The sequence below is a fragment of the Drosophila busckii genome, chromosome 3L (assembly GCF_011750605.1).
Source record: "Drosophila busckii strain San Diego stock center, stock number 13000-0081.31 chromosome 3L, ASM1175060v1, whole genome shotgun sequence".
Classification (NCBI taxonomy): domain Eukaryota; kingdom Metazoa; phylum Arthropoda; class Insecta; order Diptera; family Drosophilidae; genus Drosophila; species Drosophila busckii.
In genome coordinates, this window is record NC_046606.1 from 14,662,345 (window position 1) to 14,681,661 (window position 19,317).

Here is a 19,317-nt window from a genome sequence, read left to right on the forward strand (position 1 = left end):
TTTTCAAATATTTTGTAAGACTTATGTGCTAAGTTCTTAGGCAGTTTCATTTAAACTTGTGTACATGTACATACAACATTTGTATATATACGTAACATTAATGGTATGCTTATATCATAGCATTTAACTATTCTCAAGTTTGTGTTCATTTCTTTTAACTGAAGTTGTTCGGTGCCTTAGAGTTTGTTATTTCATTATTTCGAGCTGCGTGCGTTTAGATTATTTTCATTTATTTCTTCCTTTGCAGTTTACGTTTTCCAACTATTTTCTTCTGTAATGCTTGTTTCGTAACTACCAGTACAACTAAAATTTAACCTTTTCAAATTGCTCTAACTATTTTTGCTTCGCTTAACGTTTATACTATGCCCATTGCATTTTTGCTTACAAAAGGTGCGCTTGAAAGAAATATATGTATAATTAATTTAATTTTTCTTGTATGTGCAAATTATTAAAAAAATGTTTGTTTGTAAGTTAACAATTTATATGGTCACATAGTTTTTAATTTAATATCTTTTAATCGAATGTAATCATTTGCTAAGTTTTACTTTTCTTTAATTTATTTTTTGGTACCTAAAAAATTTGGCCATTTTCCTTGGAAGCGCTAAAAAGTGTTTAGTTTCGAAAGCAAAAGTTTGTAAATTGAAACACAAAATGAAATACTTATATTATATAAGAAAATTAGAGTGTAAGCCGAAACTTGAAGCAAAATAACAGACTTAAACTAAATACAGACTTAAACTAAGGAAGACAAATCTTGGGTGTTGATTTTGAAAGGAAGCAACACAAATAACATATAAAAGAAATATAGAAAAATTAAATAATATTTTTTTGAATTGTTGCTTAATTAAAATTTAATAACCTATTGCAATTATGTGGCTGTTAGTTTAATTATGTTGTGTTTTTAAATTTGAATTATGTGAATATAAAATAAATACTTAATTGCGCTAGTTATTTTTGTTATTTATTTATGCTTCACTCTAAGTTTTTAAATATTTTCTTGTTTATGCTTCTCTTAGTTGCGGTTTATGCTTTAATTTAGTTAATTGTTTGTTTTTTTTTTGCATTTTTAATTTTTTCTACGTTTTGCTATGCTGATGCTTTTGATTATTCATCTGTATATTTATATGTATGCGTTTTGTCTTATGTATGCTAAATTTTATTATAATTATTTCATTTGCCTTGCGTAAATCTATTTAACAATATTTTCTTTGCTCTCGACCTTGTAATATGTCTTTGTTGTGTGTTTGTTTTTAGTTTTTAACAATAATTTGTTTTGTGTTTTGTTTTGTTTTGTTTTGCATTTGTTTAAATTGCTAGTTAAAATTAGTTTGGTTTTCTCCTTTCCTCATCCCCTTCTTCTCTCAATTTTCTTTTTGTTGTCTTGTTGCTTTGTTTTTCAGCGCGCTGCATAGTTTGACTCTCTTGTGCGCTGTTCACTCGCCCACGCCTACTCCTAGTTGGCTTGCCGGCCACTTATTCCTCACCCAGGAGCACCAGATCATCAGCGACAACGTCGCTCACATGCAGGTAGATGATCCAGTACATCAGATTGAAGCAAACGAAACACACCGGAAACACAATGCGGGAATATTTGTCAATATCCGAGGGCGTAATGCCCAGCAGTTTGTTAATGTCCTGTAGGACATAACAGTTCATGTATTCAGAGTCTATTTGTGTGTGTGTGTGATACTCACCTTTTTTACCTTGCCAGGGTGCAGTAAGTGTGCTGGGACCGCTGCCTCGGGGTCTCCGCCAGCATCTGGCGGTCCGCCACCACCGCCACCGCCTGGGGGCGCGGCTCCAGGACCGTGGGACTGGGGACCACCACGTCCGCCATTCACGGTATTCTCCAGTGTGCCGCCCTTCGAGTGTGCCTTCGGGTCATGGACCTTGAATCTCACCTCCTGGAACAAGGGTCCCACTATCGAGCAACCGCGCGTACCAACGTTTTGTTGGATATTTGTAAAGCCGATTGGGCGGTTACTCACTGTTTGTTTGGGCGCATGCGGATGACCATGGCTGTGGGCATGATGACCATGCCCATGTCCATGCTCAGGACCGGGTCCGCCTCCGACATTCGGATTCGGATTGGCCTGCTGCTGCACACCATCGAGCTGTTGCTTTTTCTGTTCAGCTATCTTTTGGATCGCCATAAATCTTTGTTTTCGCATTTGAATTCGTTTTGCCATATAGCCGACGGTGGCGTATTCTACGATTGCGATACGATTTTGATAGAGTTTCGAATTGTATTTGTCAGTTTAGCATTGGATTTTGAGAGAGAGTGTGATTGAGATTGATTGGAGATTGATGCGATTTAAATGATGAGAAGGCAAACACGGACGGTGGGCGGTACGTGTGGGTTTTGATTTTGGTTTTTTGGTCAGATGCGTATACACAATAAATTTTGAAAGAAGTCGCCACATGAGTTTCAGATGATGGTTGTTGTTGTTGTAGTTGTAGTTGTTGTTGTTAGGTTGTTGTTGTTGTAGTTGTAGTTGTTGTTGTTGTTGTTGCAGTCAATAGCACAGTTTGTAATTTTGAAGCAGTTAAAGTGTTCATGTTGAATGATGCAGGGGGAAGACAGGATGAAGCGTTGTTGAAATATACATATTAGTCTCTGTTGAAGCCATTTATAGTTCGATGTACGCATAAAAATGTGCATACATCAAGAAATAATTTGGAAAATACATATACAAGTATGTGTGAGTGTGGCTGTATGTGTGTGTGTTAAATGATGTATGCTTGGCACTACTGCTGTATAGGTGAGTTGCGTGTATATGTGTGTGTGTGAGTGTTTTGTACTTTTGGAAAAGTGAATCTTTAAGAAAATTTATTGATGTACTTTAACGTTTCGTTAGCCAGGCAACATAAATTGAAAAATAGCAAGGTGTGTGTGTGTGTCTGTGTGAGTTGTACGAGAGATATTAATATAAACAGTTACGATAGCTATACATACACTTACAAATGTATGCACATCGTGTATGTGTGTGAGAGAGAGAGAGAAAGATAGATAGAGCAATTGAAGTGTAATGGCTGAACTGTGTATGTGTGTATTTGTGTATGTGTGTGCTGCATGTCAGTGTGTGTGTGTGTGTGTGAGTGTGTGTATGTCAGTTACTGTGTGTGTGTGTGTGTGAGTGTGTGTGATGTTTTCTGTTTTTTGTTGTGAAATGAGTGGAAAAAAGTCATTTGAAAGCCAAACGATTTATGTACACATTTATATCTGCAGTTGAGAGAGACCATCATTCAAGGAAAATGTTCATGTGCGTGCCTTAAATGCAAATTCATTGAACAGTCGCCTCTTGTAGGGGACACACACACACTAAATTTCCAGCATTGTTTGTTTCATTTGAATGTCATTGATTTAAGAGTAGTAGTACACATTGTAAGTAAGTATATCCTGGAGATGTGTTAAAATTGCGAGAGAGAGACACTGTTAGTCACTAGCGCTAACTCGAGAGAATTCCATCATACATATGTTAGATTATGTTATGCAGATTATTCAATCAATCAATTAAACTGTTGTAAAGTAACGAGTAACGTAACGAGTAAACGAGTGTACTTACCAAGTCTCTCAAAGTGTTGCATGGTAACAAATACAGAGTACAGAGAAAGGAGACCAAATCGTACATATCTTACCTAACCTCAAAAGCCTTATGAGCAACACAACAGTAACATTGGGCTAGCACATTTGGGCGCTTGTCATGTCTGAGTCACACACACACATGCGAGTAACTTAGACTTGACAAGCCAAATGTACGCATTGAGGCTTTTGGCTACTTTTGTTTTTGTGTCTGTGAACCTTTGAATGATCGTCATCAGCATCATCATCATCATCGTCGTCGTCGTCGTCGTCATTAGCTGGCAATTCGTCTTGTTCATTGGCGATTTTTTCATTGGACGATATATACAGTGTGTACTTGTGTATTTATATATAGTCTATTATATATATATATATATATTTAGAGATTCAATTCAATCGCGACTCAAGCCAGGTGTGGCGCAGGGCATGCTGCTTTTCGTATTTGATGCGCTCGGTTTTCAGTTCGTACCCTGGGCTCAGTTACAGGTGCGTTGGGTGTACGTATGGTATGGTATGTGTGTAGTACAAGTCGTCGGTTTATTGATTTAGTTAATTTTGGCATTTTTGATTATTTTGATTTTTTTTTTGGTTTTTGGTTTTGCTTTTTTGTGGCGATTTTGCGGAAGCTGGGCGTATATTGATATCTGGGTACCATTTCAGGTTGAAATGTGTTCGCTCAAGTGTGTGCATTTCCATATGCATTTTGCGTTTGAAGCGTAACAAAAACAAAAAATAGATAAATAAATAAAAAGCGATTTTGCTGAGGGTGCCTGAACACAATATCAACCTGAGTCGGCTTTAATAATAAGTATTTTAGAAGCATGCTTCGATTTTGCAGCTAACATATTTGGTAGATATGTTAACTTGTGCTAAAGCTCACTTGTCCTATTGTTAAGGCTTTTGTTGTAAGTACTAGTTGAGTTTGGTTTGTTAGTGTGTGCGTGTTGTTGTTATTGTTGCTTGTTGTTTAGTTTTGCTTGTTGCTTGTTGGCTGTTGGCTTGGTTGGCTTGGAAATTTGGTATGGCGACCCTTTACAGGGGACAGCGCGTATCTATGAATTTGCATACATTTTCTTTAAATGATAGTTGCTTGTTTCTTTGTATTGAAGAAATTAACAAGAACATACAAATACGAAAAAAGAGATTTGTTTGATTGCTTCTGCTGCTTTTTTGCAAACATTTGCAAAATCGTAACTTTGTTGTTGGTTGGTGGTTACTTTTACTTATTTTTGTTACTTTTTCAAGGTGTGAGTTGTTGCTTTTTATTATTGTTGGTAAGGATAGTTAAAGAGAAAGTTAAAGTTAGAGAGCATCGACTGCTAGGCATCAAAAGTTTGAACATTTTTCTTACACAATTCGTTGCATTGTTGCTATGCTATGTACATGGAAATTTGGAAAATTCAAGATTTCTCTTCAAACTTTTGCTTCTATGTCTGCGTCATTTGGCAATTTCATGCAGTTTTGAGCCAAAACTATATGAAATTGTTAGAGTTTTATGTATGTAGTATATGGGTAGTAGTAGTTGTAGTATATAGTAGTAGTTGCTTGGAAAACAGAAAAATAATCAAATGTATCTAAACAGAAATGCGCTGCGCACTCCAAGGCCAATATCAAAATATGCAGAATTTTCTATAATTTTGCAAACACAGCGCACTTTGTTTTCAGTTAATAAATTATAGTTTATGCTGAAGAGTTTTTTTGTTGTTGTTGTTGTATTTGTTTGCTGCACAACGCTAAGCGTGGCACGAAAAGCGGGCAAAAATTTTTGCAATGTGTCTGGTGAGGAAAGTAAACCAAATGAAAGTTTTGGTGTGGGGGCATTGTCTGTGGTGCCCTTAGCCAAGATAAATTATATGTATTTAGTAGTTAAATAACTGATAAATTAAAGCAACACACATACACACACATGGGGCTCAGCATCGGTCAGTGCGATGGGCGCCATTTTGTGGGTGCGCGCATGTGTGCGTGTGCTTTCGTTTACTGTGTATGTTTCTGTGTGTGTGTGTGTGTGTGTATGTGTGGGTGGGTGGGTGTGTGTATATGTGTGTGTCTGTGTGTGTGTGTGTGTGCTTAAGTGCTGCCTGTGTAAAGTTATGAGAAATTGTTTTGGCTACTTGATTGTTTGATTGATTTGATTGTTTTTTTTTGGAATTGTTGTTTGAATTGGTTTTCTTGTTTTTGTTTGTAATTTTTTGCTAGATTTTGTTTACCCAGTAGACTGGCAAAGACCATAACGAAGCATGTTCCCAGATAGACGTCAATCGACTTGACGTACGAAATCTTTGGCAGCGCTGCATTTGTTGACGACATCAAAGTGGTCATTGTCAACACGGTTGTCACACCGAGCGCCACACGCGCCGGCGTTGCATTGCGATTGAGCCAAAATGATACCCATGATATAATAACGATCAGTCCAGAGGGTATGTAGATTTGTATAAGATAATAGCCCATCGAGCGCACAAATTGGATTTCGCAGGCTAATCGCGAATAGTTGCCTGATTGTGTTTTTTTTTTTTTGATTTTTGTATTAATTTAGTTATATTTTTATGTTATGTTTTTACAATTTACATATGAAAAGAGAACAAGAAAAAGATACAGTGGGAGAGAGAGAGAGAGAGAAAGAGAGAGAGCAGAGAATATTATATTATTAGTAAATGTTGCATCATAAGATTTTAGTTTTATTTTCTTCCCTTGTTTTTTTATCTTATACATACAAGTAATTCAAATAAATAGTTATTATAGTTTGTTAGTAAGTTTTGTTCACTCGAAACCAAAAAGGCACAGAACAAACTTGAGAATAGAAATTAAAAGGGGTTAATTAACAAATTAGGCAAAATATAAATATATAGTATGTATTGTAGAGAAAACCATTTTCATGAGCAAGTAATGAGAGCGCATTCAACTGAATTTTGAAGTTACGAGCTGCGTAGTTCGACACAAATCTGCGTATGAATAGTAGTAGTAGTAAGTAGTAGTAGTAGTAGCATTGTTAGTAATTCGTTAGGACTTAACGCTCAATTAGTTAGTTTAGGGCAGGCACATTATGAACTGCAACTAAAGTGAAAGCAATTAACAAACTCAAAAGATATGTGGGGTGAGCTAATCTTGAACACATTGCGTATTCCTAATATTGATTTATTAAAATTTAAGTATAGAGAGCGATTTATGATCGAGAGAGATTTCAAAAATCAAAAGCTAGTCTAAGACCCAGTAGGCGCATTATTTTCATTATATTTTAAAATGTTATTTATATATAGTATGTACGTATTCTTTAAAAGGAAACTTTATAAGATGATAGCATGCTTGGGAGGGCGTTTTTTGTTTTTTGTACGTTCTTTTTTTAATCTTTTTGTTGTAGCTTTAATTTTTATGTATATATAAATGGTATATGCGTAAACTTTTTGTTCGAACTGTTGGGAAAAGAAATTAAAATTGCTATTTAAAAGTTTCAATAATATAAACGTAGCTCTTAAGCATTTTAATTTGATGCGATTTGTTGCTTTTAGTATTTTTATACAATATTAATTGTTGCTGTTGTTGCTTTTAAGATACTGAATAAATTTCGACAGTCTTTTCAATTGCTGTAATTATTTATTGTTGTTGACTTTGTATAGATTTTTGCTTTATTTTATGAATTGTAGTAAAAACTAATTGTGACTATTTAAAGAGGCATATATAAGTAACATATGTGTGTGTGTGTGTGTGTGTGTGTATGAAATGATTAATCATAATGTGTGGTATTAATGTCAAGCATAAATTAAAAGCATGATTTACTAAGTACTAAAGCCATTTTTGATTTAAGCATTGCTATAGTTGTTTGCTTGGTAGCTGAATGAGAAGTTATGGTAGCTACATATTTTATAATTATGCTTTGACTTTATATGAGAGCAAACGAGTTACTAATTTGCCCATAATTTATTTTCTTCGCTTGGCTTGATTGAATTTTGTATGCTTTTGATATATATAATTATTTGAAATATGTTTGTATGTGTGACATAAGTTCAAACTGAAAATTGAAAACGAACCGAGATAGCAAAAAATAATTTGCAGTTTATGTATGTGACATAGTGAATTGCTTAATTAAGTTTTAATTTTCTGCTAGCTTAACATGCGTTGACTTTGATTTTGCGCTTATTTATGCTATAAATATGTATATATCGATCTAGTTGAGGTTGAGTTCAAGTACAAAGTACGTGGTTGATTGAGTGAAAGCCTATGGTATGGTATATGCATCTAATATGCGATTGCTTAAAATATTTATTTATTTATAATTTAGTTGGGTTTATGTTTATGGTATGTTAATAATAGTTGTAGTAGTCGAGCGCTAGCAAATGCTATTAAAGTAATGCAAAAAGTATTGACCTTAATAGTATAAAAAACATGCATTTGATTTTGTATTCCTTTGTACTCAATTGGACGCCATTTGGTTTTGTATTTTATTTTGCATTATTTTCAGATTGAAGATATAGAGGTTTGGTTTTGGTTTTGGTTTAACTAAACTGCAAGTCTGTCGATATATGTATGGTATGTATTTTGTACTAATTATGTATATATATATAAGTATATGTATTTAGATGAATAAGTACGAGTACTTTTTACAAATGTTGCGTCGAAAATTAATCAAAAAATTGTAAGTTAAAGCAACTAATAGAACCAAAGATGCTAGAAGGAATTGAATTGAATTGAAAACGCAAAAGATATAGAGTATAAGTCATCAATGAGCATCAGCACCATGAGCATCAAATCGGTGCTGTATGCGTTATATAATAAGTAATATATAAGTTATAAATATAGATTAAATATATATATGTATATATTTGTATAAAGTTAAAAGTAAAGTTTTGAATTAAAAAAAATCGGTAACCGTCTACAGGTACCTGTGGTAAGACTGATCTCCATAGCTCTTTGCCGATGACCCAAGACTTTAAACTGAGGCAGCGACACCTCACTCGAGACACCAACCGAGTTAGGGCCCTCGTTCCATTTGTAACGTATGTCACGCATCGTATAGCCGACTGTTCAGTTCAGTTGGTTGGTGTTAGATTTAATTGTGGTTAGAGATGAATTTTTTATACAGTTTGTTGTTGTTGTTGATTGAGTTGAGTTTGAGTTTGTATTTTGGTTTGTGGTTTTGAATCAATTTTTTTTTTTGGTTTAAGTTCGACGGTTGGTTGGTCGGTACGGTGTTGTTGTTGTTGTTGTTGTTGTAGTCGTTGTTGACGAAAAATATGCACAAAACAAAAAATACATTTCGTGAGACTATTAATGATTTGCATAAAAAATGTCAAAGCTAGTTGATCAATTTTGGTTTTGCTAAATTTGTTTCTTTTCATTGTTGTTGTTTGCCATTATTTTGTTTTTAGATTAATAGTCTCATTCAGAACTTGTTGCTTAAAGTGTTGTTCAATATATTTTTTGATTTACATTAACAATTCAAGATTCAGCTAGAGTACAATGCTAGTTTACACATAGTATGTATGTATACAAAAGTTAAAAGCGTTTTAGCGTGTGTAATGGGCACGCTTTCAAACTGGACTTATAGCTACTGTTTGTTCTTATTGGCAGTAGTAGTACATAATTAAGATTAATTTGTTTATATTTAGTAGTAGTAGTATTTGATTTCTGTAGTTATAGTTGGCAGAAATGGGTGCTTTTGTGTGTGTGTTTATTTCAATTTGATGCTTTACAATTCATACAAGCTTAGTTTTAATATGGTTGTTGTCGTTGTTGTTGCTGTTGTTTTTATTGTTATTGTTATTGTTATTTGTTACGCGTTTATTTATAGCCTACCCAAGCAAATGCGCTAAATAAACATGAAACTGCAACTGCACTAAATATGGTAGTTGAATAGTAGTTATAGGAAAATATAAATTCGAAATCATAAGATTAGGCAGACCTAACGTTGAGTTGAGTTATAGGACTGGACTAAAACTGCTGCGTACTGGACCAAAAAGTTAATAATGTTAAGGTTGTTGGATTGTTTGATTTAAGTTGAAATGAAGCCACAACAGATAGTTAGTTATATGTAGTAGTAGTATAGAGGACACTCAAAACATAAGGTTTTTATTTTAAAGAAGTTAGAAAAAGTAAAACCATTTTTGTTAGTAGCACAAGTTACAGTTAGCACTTGATATACATAAATATATATGTATATATAGTTTGTATGTATGCATGTAGTATGTTTGGTGATTACGAGAACGAAATTAAAAAGATGTGCGCTAAATTCTTTTCGAGAATGAAACATTCAAAACTCAAAAGAGAAAATCAGTAACGAAATGTCAACACAAAATAGTTGATTAAACATGTTTTTATGTGAAATATTATCATAAATGTATAATATAGTTTTTCATAAAGTTCTTTTTTTTAAGTTATTATTATAAATATATATTATTTTTATTTTTATATATATATATATATATATATATATATATGTAGATATATATAGTTTTGAAGATTTGTTTTATGAATCTGTAATGTATGGGGTACCTGTGGTTAGGTTTATTTCGGTCGCCCTCTGCCTGTGTCCCAGGACACGGAACTGCGGTAGTTCGACCTCACTGCTCATGCCCACACTACTCAGTCCATCTCTCCAGAAATAACGGATATCTCGCATCGTGTAACCAACTGGTTGGTATAGATGTTGTTGTTGTTGTTGTTTATTGTTGCAAAAAGGGGGCGGTAGTTAATTAATTGTTGTAATTACTGTTGTTTGTTTTGTTTGTTGAGTTGTAGTTGTAGTTGTTGTTGTTTTTATAGGTTGTGTAAATCAACATAGGTAATTGAATGGTGGTTCTTATAAATAAACATTGATAGCATAAACATAAACAACATCTTAAGGCTTAGTCTTATCTTAATAGCAGTATATAACTTTAAAGTGAATAATTTACCGATCTTGTGTGCTCTGCTTGGTTTTGACAATCAAATTATATATGTACATAGCTAAGTATTTACATTTTTATATTATTTTTTCAATTGGGAGCCACTGAATTAAAGCGTGCTAAAAAGTATTAATAATTTACTTTCGTTTGTTTTTTTGTTAATATAAATTACATGGCATATTTGTTGTAATTGTTGTTGTTGTGTAATCTTTACTATAATTGATAAGCACACTTTGTTGGATCGATCATCGTCAGGAGCCTTCTGCGGTTGCTGTAAATTGAGAAGGCGACCGAAAACCAACCAATCTAATGCATCATTTGTTTGATTTTTGATTGTTTTACGCCATTTTGATGATTTTGGATGAGTACAGAAAGATATGTATGTAATTGATGCTGCAATAACGATTTGGCAAATACTAAAATGCAAAAGTTGAAATATATATGTATATATACTTATATATGTATGTATATGAGCCGAACTGAATTCGTTTTGTGGCGTAGCTGAGTGATAGGCAAGGGGATAAGGCGAAACGGGTCCACTTTGATTTAACCAATAAGTACAATGAACAGTCAACGGAAAACCCATTGTAACTAAAAATGTATTGACAGCGAGTACACACAAAGAATTGTGCTAGAGACTGTGTATTTTACAAATATTTTCATGAATAGTAAATCAAAGCGTTTAAATCTGCCACAAATTCTCATTGCATTGGCAATTACAAAAGTCATAAATTTGTTTACTGCTGCTAAACTAAACTAAACTGTACAATTGTAATTGTTCTCAACTATAGTTAAGTAAATATTGTCTCTGTGTGTGTGTGAGTGTGTGTGTGTATGTACGTGCTTTTGTTGTATATATTTTGTATAAGCTTACAATTTTTCGCTTGAGCTTTTATTCAAATTCAAATTTTCTGCCCACACTGAACAAACAGCGCATGGCCTTAGGCTGAAAATGGCCAAAAGCGTTCTTGACAAATGCAATTCGTTTTTCGGTTTTTCGAATTTTGATAAATACTTTTGTGTAGTATTGTTGTCTACCAAAACACACACATTGTCTTTACGCACTCTGGCCATTTTGATAAAGTGCTTCACATTCTGAATGAGTTCCTTTTCATAAATACAAATTCAATGTAATTATTTGCTTTACAATTCTCAAATGCAATCTTTTGTTGCTTTTGCAATTTGTTACACATTTGTCTTTTGTCTATGCTAAAAGTACTATACAAATATTATCAATTAAGTAGAAACAATTGTACTTACAGCTTTCGATTTCAATGTGGCACAGCTGGCGATCCATTGGAAAGTATTGTAGATTCATGGGACACGATGCGGTAATGGTCAATCTAAATGGAGATGTTTATGTTTTTTTCACACGCAATTTGTTAGATAAGAAGAAGAATGTGATTAGTCAAGTTTGATTTATAACAAGGCTGAGCACAACTAATGGACACACAACAATTAAACAAGCAGAAGAGTATTAGTAGTATAGTAGTAGTAGTGGGAAATAAATTACAACACTTAGGTCTAGGCTACGGGATAAACAATTCATTTTGCTTTAAACAGAGCGAGTTCAATTGGATTATGTTCTATTGTTATAGTCATTATTAATAGTTATTATTGTTGTTGTAAGTGAGAGTTACAAGTGGCAATTGTTGTGGCTCTAACGCAGGGCTTAAACATGAGGTCGATAAGAACTGCTGTTGTTGTTGTTGTGGTATGAGTTATTGAAATGTTGAAAAGGTTTAAGGCTACGAAAACTAAGCGCTACTCATACTTGGTAATTTATTTTGCTTATATATATTTTTGTTATACTTGTTTCTTTATAGTTTGCTGCTGGCTGCGATTTTGGACCAGATTCTTGTTTAAAGGTAGTAGAAAATACTATTTGCGAAATAGTACTGTAACCAGTCCAACCTTTTTATGGTGTGAAAAGACACCATGGTTGATTGTGGTTGTGGTGGTGGTGAATTTTCTCGCTTAATTTGCCAACTTTCTTTCACTTTGCCAATTGAACTCACTTGATTATTTAGTTAAAATATAAATGTGAACTGTTGCTGTTGTTGTTGTTTTGTTTGTTCATTCTGTTGAATTTTTCATTTGGTTTTTATACAATTACAACATCAATTTATACACACGCACACGCATACATACATTCAAAAATAAATAGAGTTGCAAAAAGGGTTTTGAAGTATAATTCAAACATAAAAATTCTTTTCTTGTTAATTGTTAGTTTTCAAGTATAGTTCATAGTTTTTTTGTTTTTGGTTTTGTTAATATATATAATAGTATAAACTTCAAATACACATACACATATAGATGTTAAAAAAGGTTTTGTTATTTCAGCATAAATTGATTTGATTGAATTTGATTTAGTTTTTGATTTTTACCTAATACTTCTTGTTATCGATCCAGAATGATGCACTCGAATGAACTCATTACTGGTTGTTGCAATATGAAAATATGATTGTTTTTCATTTACAAAAAAGGTGTCAGGTACCCAAATATTTTTTATGAACTCTGATCCAACCGACAGTGTTTCTACACCAGGTCGTTTTCTATACGCTAAACGAGGATCGGTCCAAAATTGACGAAAGTAAAAATCCAATGTAAAGTCCTATATATTTGTTGTGGAAGTTGTTGTTGTAGTAGTAGTAGTAGTAGTAGTAGTTGTTGTTGTTGTTGTTGGTATTTTACACAAATTTCGTTTAGGTTTACGTTATGAAACGCAGTGCGTTATAAAGAGGGAGCAAAAGAGAGATGTTTTTATATCATATTAGTAAACTGTTGAGTGATCAGTTAAATCTATTTTTATCAATAAAAAAAACAGTAAGGTTTTATCATATATTGAAATAATAGTTAAAGAGTTCATAGACGAAATTAGAATCGGAGAATTGTGAGAAACGAGTAGTAGTAATTTTTTTGCATAAGATTTTGTTGTTGTTACAATAAGAATGCGGAACAAACGAACACACACAAACAAATATAAACAGAAAATAACATATATTTTGAAATATATCATGCAACGATTCCGTACAAGGGCCATAGATAAATGTAGGAGCATTTTTCGAATAAAATCATGCAGTTACATCGAATTGAAATAATTATTCATATTATTGGGAAGTTGTCGTTTTTGCGTTAAATGAAGTCAGCAAATAATAAAATAATAAAGAAGAAAATCATAGTTTGGTTGAGTAAGCATATTTACAGTTATTGTTGTTATTGAAAAGAAAGAAAAGTATAAGAACAAAGCAATAGTAGTACAGAAACCTCTCTCACAAAAATATTGTATTCATTTTTAGTATTTGCTGTGATGTGAAGTATCTTTGATTTTTCTGGCTACTTGGTAAGTATCTAAATATCTAACGGGCGTTCTAAGGCAAAATGCTAAATTGAATTATTTGGTTTTATACAGTTCGAATTCGGAGCAATAACTTTAGCTAAAGTTGTTGGCTTGGCTCTTTGTTGTCCAGCTGCTGCGGCTGCGGCTGCTGCTGCAGTGCCTCGAAGCTAAAGCGTTGAGTGTATAGTACTAAGTAGAAAAGGCACAGAAGCAATTACAGACCTGTCTGTAGAGTAGACTGAGTTGTGGTCTGTAACAAATAGTAGTTAACTATGCATGTATGTAAAAGTAAGCATATCGTTGTGTATGTGCACATGTCTCAGTGTGTGTGTGTGTACTGGATTTTGGCAGGCTGTCTATAAGTATGTGGGTTAGATGTGTGTGTGTGTGTGTGTGTTGGTGTGGGCTGTTTATGCATTTGCATATTGGGTTAACAAAGGATAGTCAAGGAAAATAACATATAAGATTACAATAGCAGCAGTTGCTGGGTTTTGGGGCTAGGTAGAGATAGTAGTTATAAATATTTATAGAGCGCGCACAAGGTTTTGGTTGCTTCGGGTACTTTTCGAGTACTTTCACGCACGGCGAGTCCATTAAATACTTAAATGTATAGTAATATGTATAAAGGATGCTAAAAGCTGTTGTCTCTCGAAAATTGCCGCTGCACTCGTGAATTGTGTGCAATTTTCAATTGATTTTATTCGATTTCGATTTCGATTTGGCTTTGGGTTTGGTTAAGCTTAGCAGATTTGGTTTCCACTCGGTTCAGGCACGCCCAAAGCAAAACATAAGCATGGAAAACTTTTATGCTCGCCTGGCCTACAACACAAGACAAAACTATTAAGTGGAGAGTAACTCAAAAGCGGCAGCAATTCAAACTAAAAATTAGTGCATACACACACACAGTATGTGTGTATAGTTACTATGTATTGGTGAGCTATGTAGGCAGTTGGGCTATAACTATTTATAGCTGCTATACTAGGGAGAGCAACCGACTGTTATTTGGCACATACATACACGCACACAAATTCACAAACGTAATTCGAAATGGCAAAAAAACAAAACAAAAATATATTTCTGATGCTATATGATATATATATTATAATGTAACGTAACTGTTTCAACAATGGCAACACAATTAACCTCGAACAAAGTGTAGCATGAGTTGTTTGCTGTCTGTTTTATTTTTGCACATCAGACATAACATATTATACAATTTACATATATGCAGTTATATATGCAGATAACTGCCGCTCATTGTGACTTGAAGTGAGTTGTGTCATGTTGATTTTGCCGACTCCTTGTTTGCTTATGTAAATCACTTCCATATGCATGTGTATATATGTGTTTGCATGTATTGGTAGTTTGGCATTGGTTGAGTTTATTTTTAAATTATTTTCATTAGCAGCGTTTTTTCCTTCTGTTTTTTTATATTGTTATTGTCATGTGGCCAAATTAACAAAAACAAAAAAAAAGAAAAACATTTACAAATAATAATAAAGTTGTATATAGCAGTAGTTTGCATGTGTATGAGTAAATGTATGTCAATGTTGTTGCCTGAATTGTGTTCTGGCGTATCGCGCTTGACGCTGCTGCTCGTGTTCGTGTTCATGTTAGCCATGTTATTTGCACATAAATTGATTGCCGTTGACTTGATGCCAAAAAGCCAAAAGCCAAACGCTGCACACGGTGTCATGTTGCCCCACCCCACCCCCAGCCACAGCTTGGTGTGCCCTGCAAGCGGCGTGCAGCGCGTGTTGCAGTTGCAGTTGCAGTTGCCAGTGCTCTGTCTGTCTGTTTCTTGAACATAACAGTAACTACTCGTAAACTCGTGTGCTTTATAATTTGGCTTAATGCTTGATTTGTAATGATTGCAACTGAACCAGAGTGTGGGTTAATGTAAATAAATATGTTAAATTATATATATAGCAATAACCAATTAAAAATAATAACTGATTGGCTGTAAAATAAACTGGAACATTTTGATTTCAAAAATGAATTTAGCTCAACTTCCTGCTTGCCTGGCAAAAGATTAAACACAAACACAGTAGTAGAAGTAGTAGTAGCATCCATAGCTGTTAAATTTCAATTACGATTTCGGAAATATTTGAAATTAACTGCAATTGATCAAGGCCGAATCATTGAAAGTAAAATCTAATTAGTAATGATTATTTAACAGATATGGTTGTATCTTTTACACACTTATGCATTTATACATTGTATATAGTAGTATCAGTAGTTATGTATTGTATATATATGCAGCACATATGACTATCACATTGACATTGAGCTTTATTATAGCGAGTAGTATATTGAGTACGAGTAAGCTATGTAGTGTACATTATTATTAGATTAATATCATGAATAATTTGTCATTCATACGTTTATGGTTAACAATTACGCATGCGCGCAGCCGTTGTCATTGGGACTGCTGTGGATTAAACACATTTGCCGTTGGCCACAATAAAGTACAATAAAGCTAGCAATTTAATTAATTCAAAATAAAATTGTAGTCATAAACATTGTTGTTGTTGTTGTTGAACCCAATTAAAGACACTGCTGTAACTTCTGGGTTTGTCTCTTCAGTTTAAAAGCAAAAATGAAATCAAATAAATGAAATGTTGAGGATGCAATGGAATTCGTAAGCAGCACAACAGTTGATCATGCTCAACTGAGGTATACGCTGTACGCAGTTTTAATTAGCGTGAGTACAGCGCACAAGTATGACAATGATGAACGTTGGCAAAATTAATTGAACTAAAGTTTTTTAAAGAAATGTTAACAATTTTGAAATGCGATTGAAAAAGTTGAAAAACTTTGCAGCGGAAAGTTGCGAAAGTATGTTTTATTTTTTTAGAGCGTAATAGCAACAGTGATGCAAATGAAGCATTGATAGATAGATAGAAAGAGAGAGAGAGAGAGAGAGAGAGAGATAGCGAGAGAGATAGGGCTGTATAGTGAGCGCTGATTACTTGGTGAAGTTGTCTTGTTTTCTTTGGTTTAATTTACAATTTGAACTTTTGCTTGTACTTTGGTTTGAAGCTCATTGAATTTTTTTTTGTAGTGAACATAAAACACACGTAAACTTAATTTGACTAATAATTATATTCAACACACTGAAACTATAAGAAAATGTAGTAGCAACAATGCATTTAATTTGGCTTTTTTCTTGCAACAAATTGTTAACACAACATTTAATTTGTAAAAACTTTTGATTAGATTCGTATAAGTATTGGTACATATGTAATGTATATTGGATTATATTTTGGAATTTGCTCTTGAAATTTTCACAAAATCAAAATAAATTGGTAGAAAGTTGAAATGAATTTGTATGTTGTAGGCCAATTGGCAAAAAATGTACAAATGCTAGAAAACTTGAGACACAGAGTGTGTGTGAGCAAGAGACAGCGAGAGTTCAATAGAGCGTTGGACAGAGAAAGAGACAGAGAAAGTTAGGGTAGAACGGATAGTTTGGATGTAGGTACGGAGTTAAATTAATAGTTAGACGAGTAGACATATGATTTCATTGCTTTTCAAACACAAAATATAAATGTTCAATTTTTTGGTATATTTTTTTTTTGAAATTAAATGAATTGTTTTTTAGTTTTATTTCATAGTTTGTTACGTATGTACCATGAGAACTTCCGAAACCGAACTGATACTGAGCACATACATTGTGACGCCAACCTCCACAGGGGGACCTGCAACATATACACACACACGTTTGATGGGTTGTTTGATTGTTTTCTTGTTGTTGTTGTTGTAGGTTGTTTAAGTTGTTGTTGTTGCTGTTGTTGTTGTTGTTGTTGCTGTGATGCTTGTTAGTCATTATAGTTTCTACTAGACTCTGTTTTGTGGTGCGCTACGCAGTAACTAGAACCCAAAACATGTGAACAAAACGCACACACACACAGACAGACACACGCCGTTGCAATTAACAATGCCTATGCATGGGGACAGAGCGACAGTAGACAGTAGACTGTAGACAGTAAACACACAGTGGACGCGAATGCAAACTTGTGGCTGTCATTTTATTGTTGCCTACTTTTATGCGCATGTATTTGTTTATTTCATACAATAAGCATTATTTTATTTATATATATTACTTAGTATGCTGTTGGTGCTGGTAAATTTCCATTAGCAAAATTAAATATACAATGTAAAGTTTTTACTTATTTTTACTTTTTGGGCAAGCGGTGCATATTTTGGCTTTCCACATTGTTGTTTTTGCTTAATTTGTGTGTGGAGATGTAGATTTGCTTTGTTTATTTGCACGCACCGAATGAAAACCAAATCAGCTACTTGATTATTGTCTTATTGCAGTTGTTGTTGTGTCAGCTAGTTGCAATATTAAAGTCTAGGTCTATTCAAAAAAGTATAAGTAGTGACAATAGGCTAATGCAGTTTTAGTTTTATTGCTGTGATAGCGGAATTAACACACCATTTTGAAAACTTTAGAATTTGTTCAGTTTTTATTGCGCAGCTGTAATTTAATAAAATGTATTTTGAAAGCATTGTGTATCCTATAAAATAAAACAGAACGTTTGAGGTGAGCGAGCGATCCAGAGATAGAGCGAGAGCGAGAGAAGTGATAATTGAAATGCTTGAACGTGTGTGGGGATGGATGGATGGGGGGGTCTGGAGCGTGTTGGGAATTTTCATTGTGCCATGACCAATTACAAAGTTGAACTGCAGATTTTTGAACGACATATACATACACACAAAGAAAAACGTTTTGGAAAATGTACACACTGAGCAAAAGTTGTGTAGTTGTATTCGTTAGTTTGTAAGGCAAATAAAAAAGCTCCGCCAATGCTTAGTTCGATGTTGTTGCTAGACACTTCGATCTAGATATAGTATTGATGTCTGGGTGCATAGAAAATCAATAGGAAGTTACACCCAGGCACTTAATGTATTGACACCTGAATCTGTTACGAAAACCTGAGCTAAGCCTATGCTGTAGTAACAAAAATGAAAAAAAAAAAAATTCAAAAATTGGAAAACAAAGTTTGTTAGAGTAAAAACACTTAACGTAGTGACTAAAAAACGCATAAGGAAAGCTAGTAAAGAAATATAGTTGGTTTGAAAAACATTTGAGACTGGCGTACTTTGTTAGTAAAAACGAATAAATAAGTAAGTAAAACGTTTGATTATTGTTATTCAAGGAGTACAAAGCATAAATAGTTGAAAGTAAAACAAATGCATGGGTGTTGAAATTAAAGATTTGAGCTTGAGATACAAAATAAATTCGTTAATAAATTCCAACAACAGAGACAGAGTATGCGAGAGAGAGAGTTAGAGAGCGCTTAATGTTAAAGTTAATGAGGTACAAAGGTCATTTAGTTTGTACCATTTTCACTTCTGAGAGCGAGCTGATCGACAGCACGTACATGGTGACTCCAACTTCGACGGGAGGTCCTGAAACACGTACAGTTTGTTTGACATGTTATATTAATAGTTACAGCACTACGAACAACTTATACTAGTCAATATAAGGCTAATAAACAGAGACAGTG

General features: G+C 33.7%; 1 protein-coding gene across 8 annotated transcripts in view; it reads right to left on the reverse strand.

The window, feature by feature from the left end:
- Positions 1-932: 932 nt before the first annotated feature.
- The window catches only part of LOC108599766 (gamma-aminobutyric acid receptor subunit beta), a 31,042-nt gene continuing 12,657 nt past the window's right edge, over positions 933-19,317 (reverse strand). For 2 of the 8 annotated variants that reach the window (XM_033293677.1, XM_033293678.1), the window contains exons 4-10: positions 19,152-19,219; positions 12,849-13,075; positions 11,722-11,804; positions 8,461-8,598; positions 5,794-6,078; positions 1,695-2,209; positions 1,474-1,635 (exon numbers count right to left, since the gene is read on the reverse strand). In XM_033293677.1, the coding sequence (XP_033149568.1) occupies positions 1,474-1,635; positions 1,695-2,209; positions 5,794-6,078; positions 8,461-8,598; positions 11,722-11,804; positions 12,849-13,075; positions 19,152-19,219 (1,478 nt within the window). Of the gene's footprint in view, positions 1,636-1,694; positions 2,210-5,793; positions 6,079-8,460; positions 8,599-10,069; positions 10,208-11,721; positions 11,805-12,848; positions 13,076-19,151; positions 19,220-19,317 lie in introns of all 8 variants that reach the window. The other 6 variants (XM_017986788.2, XM_017986789.2, XM_017986786.2 and 3 more) reach the window with 6 other exon arrangements.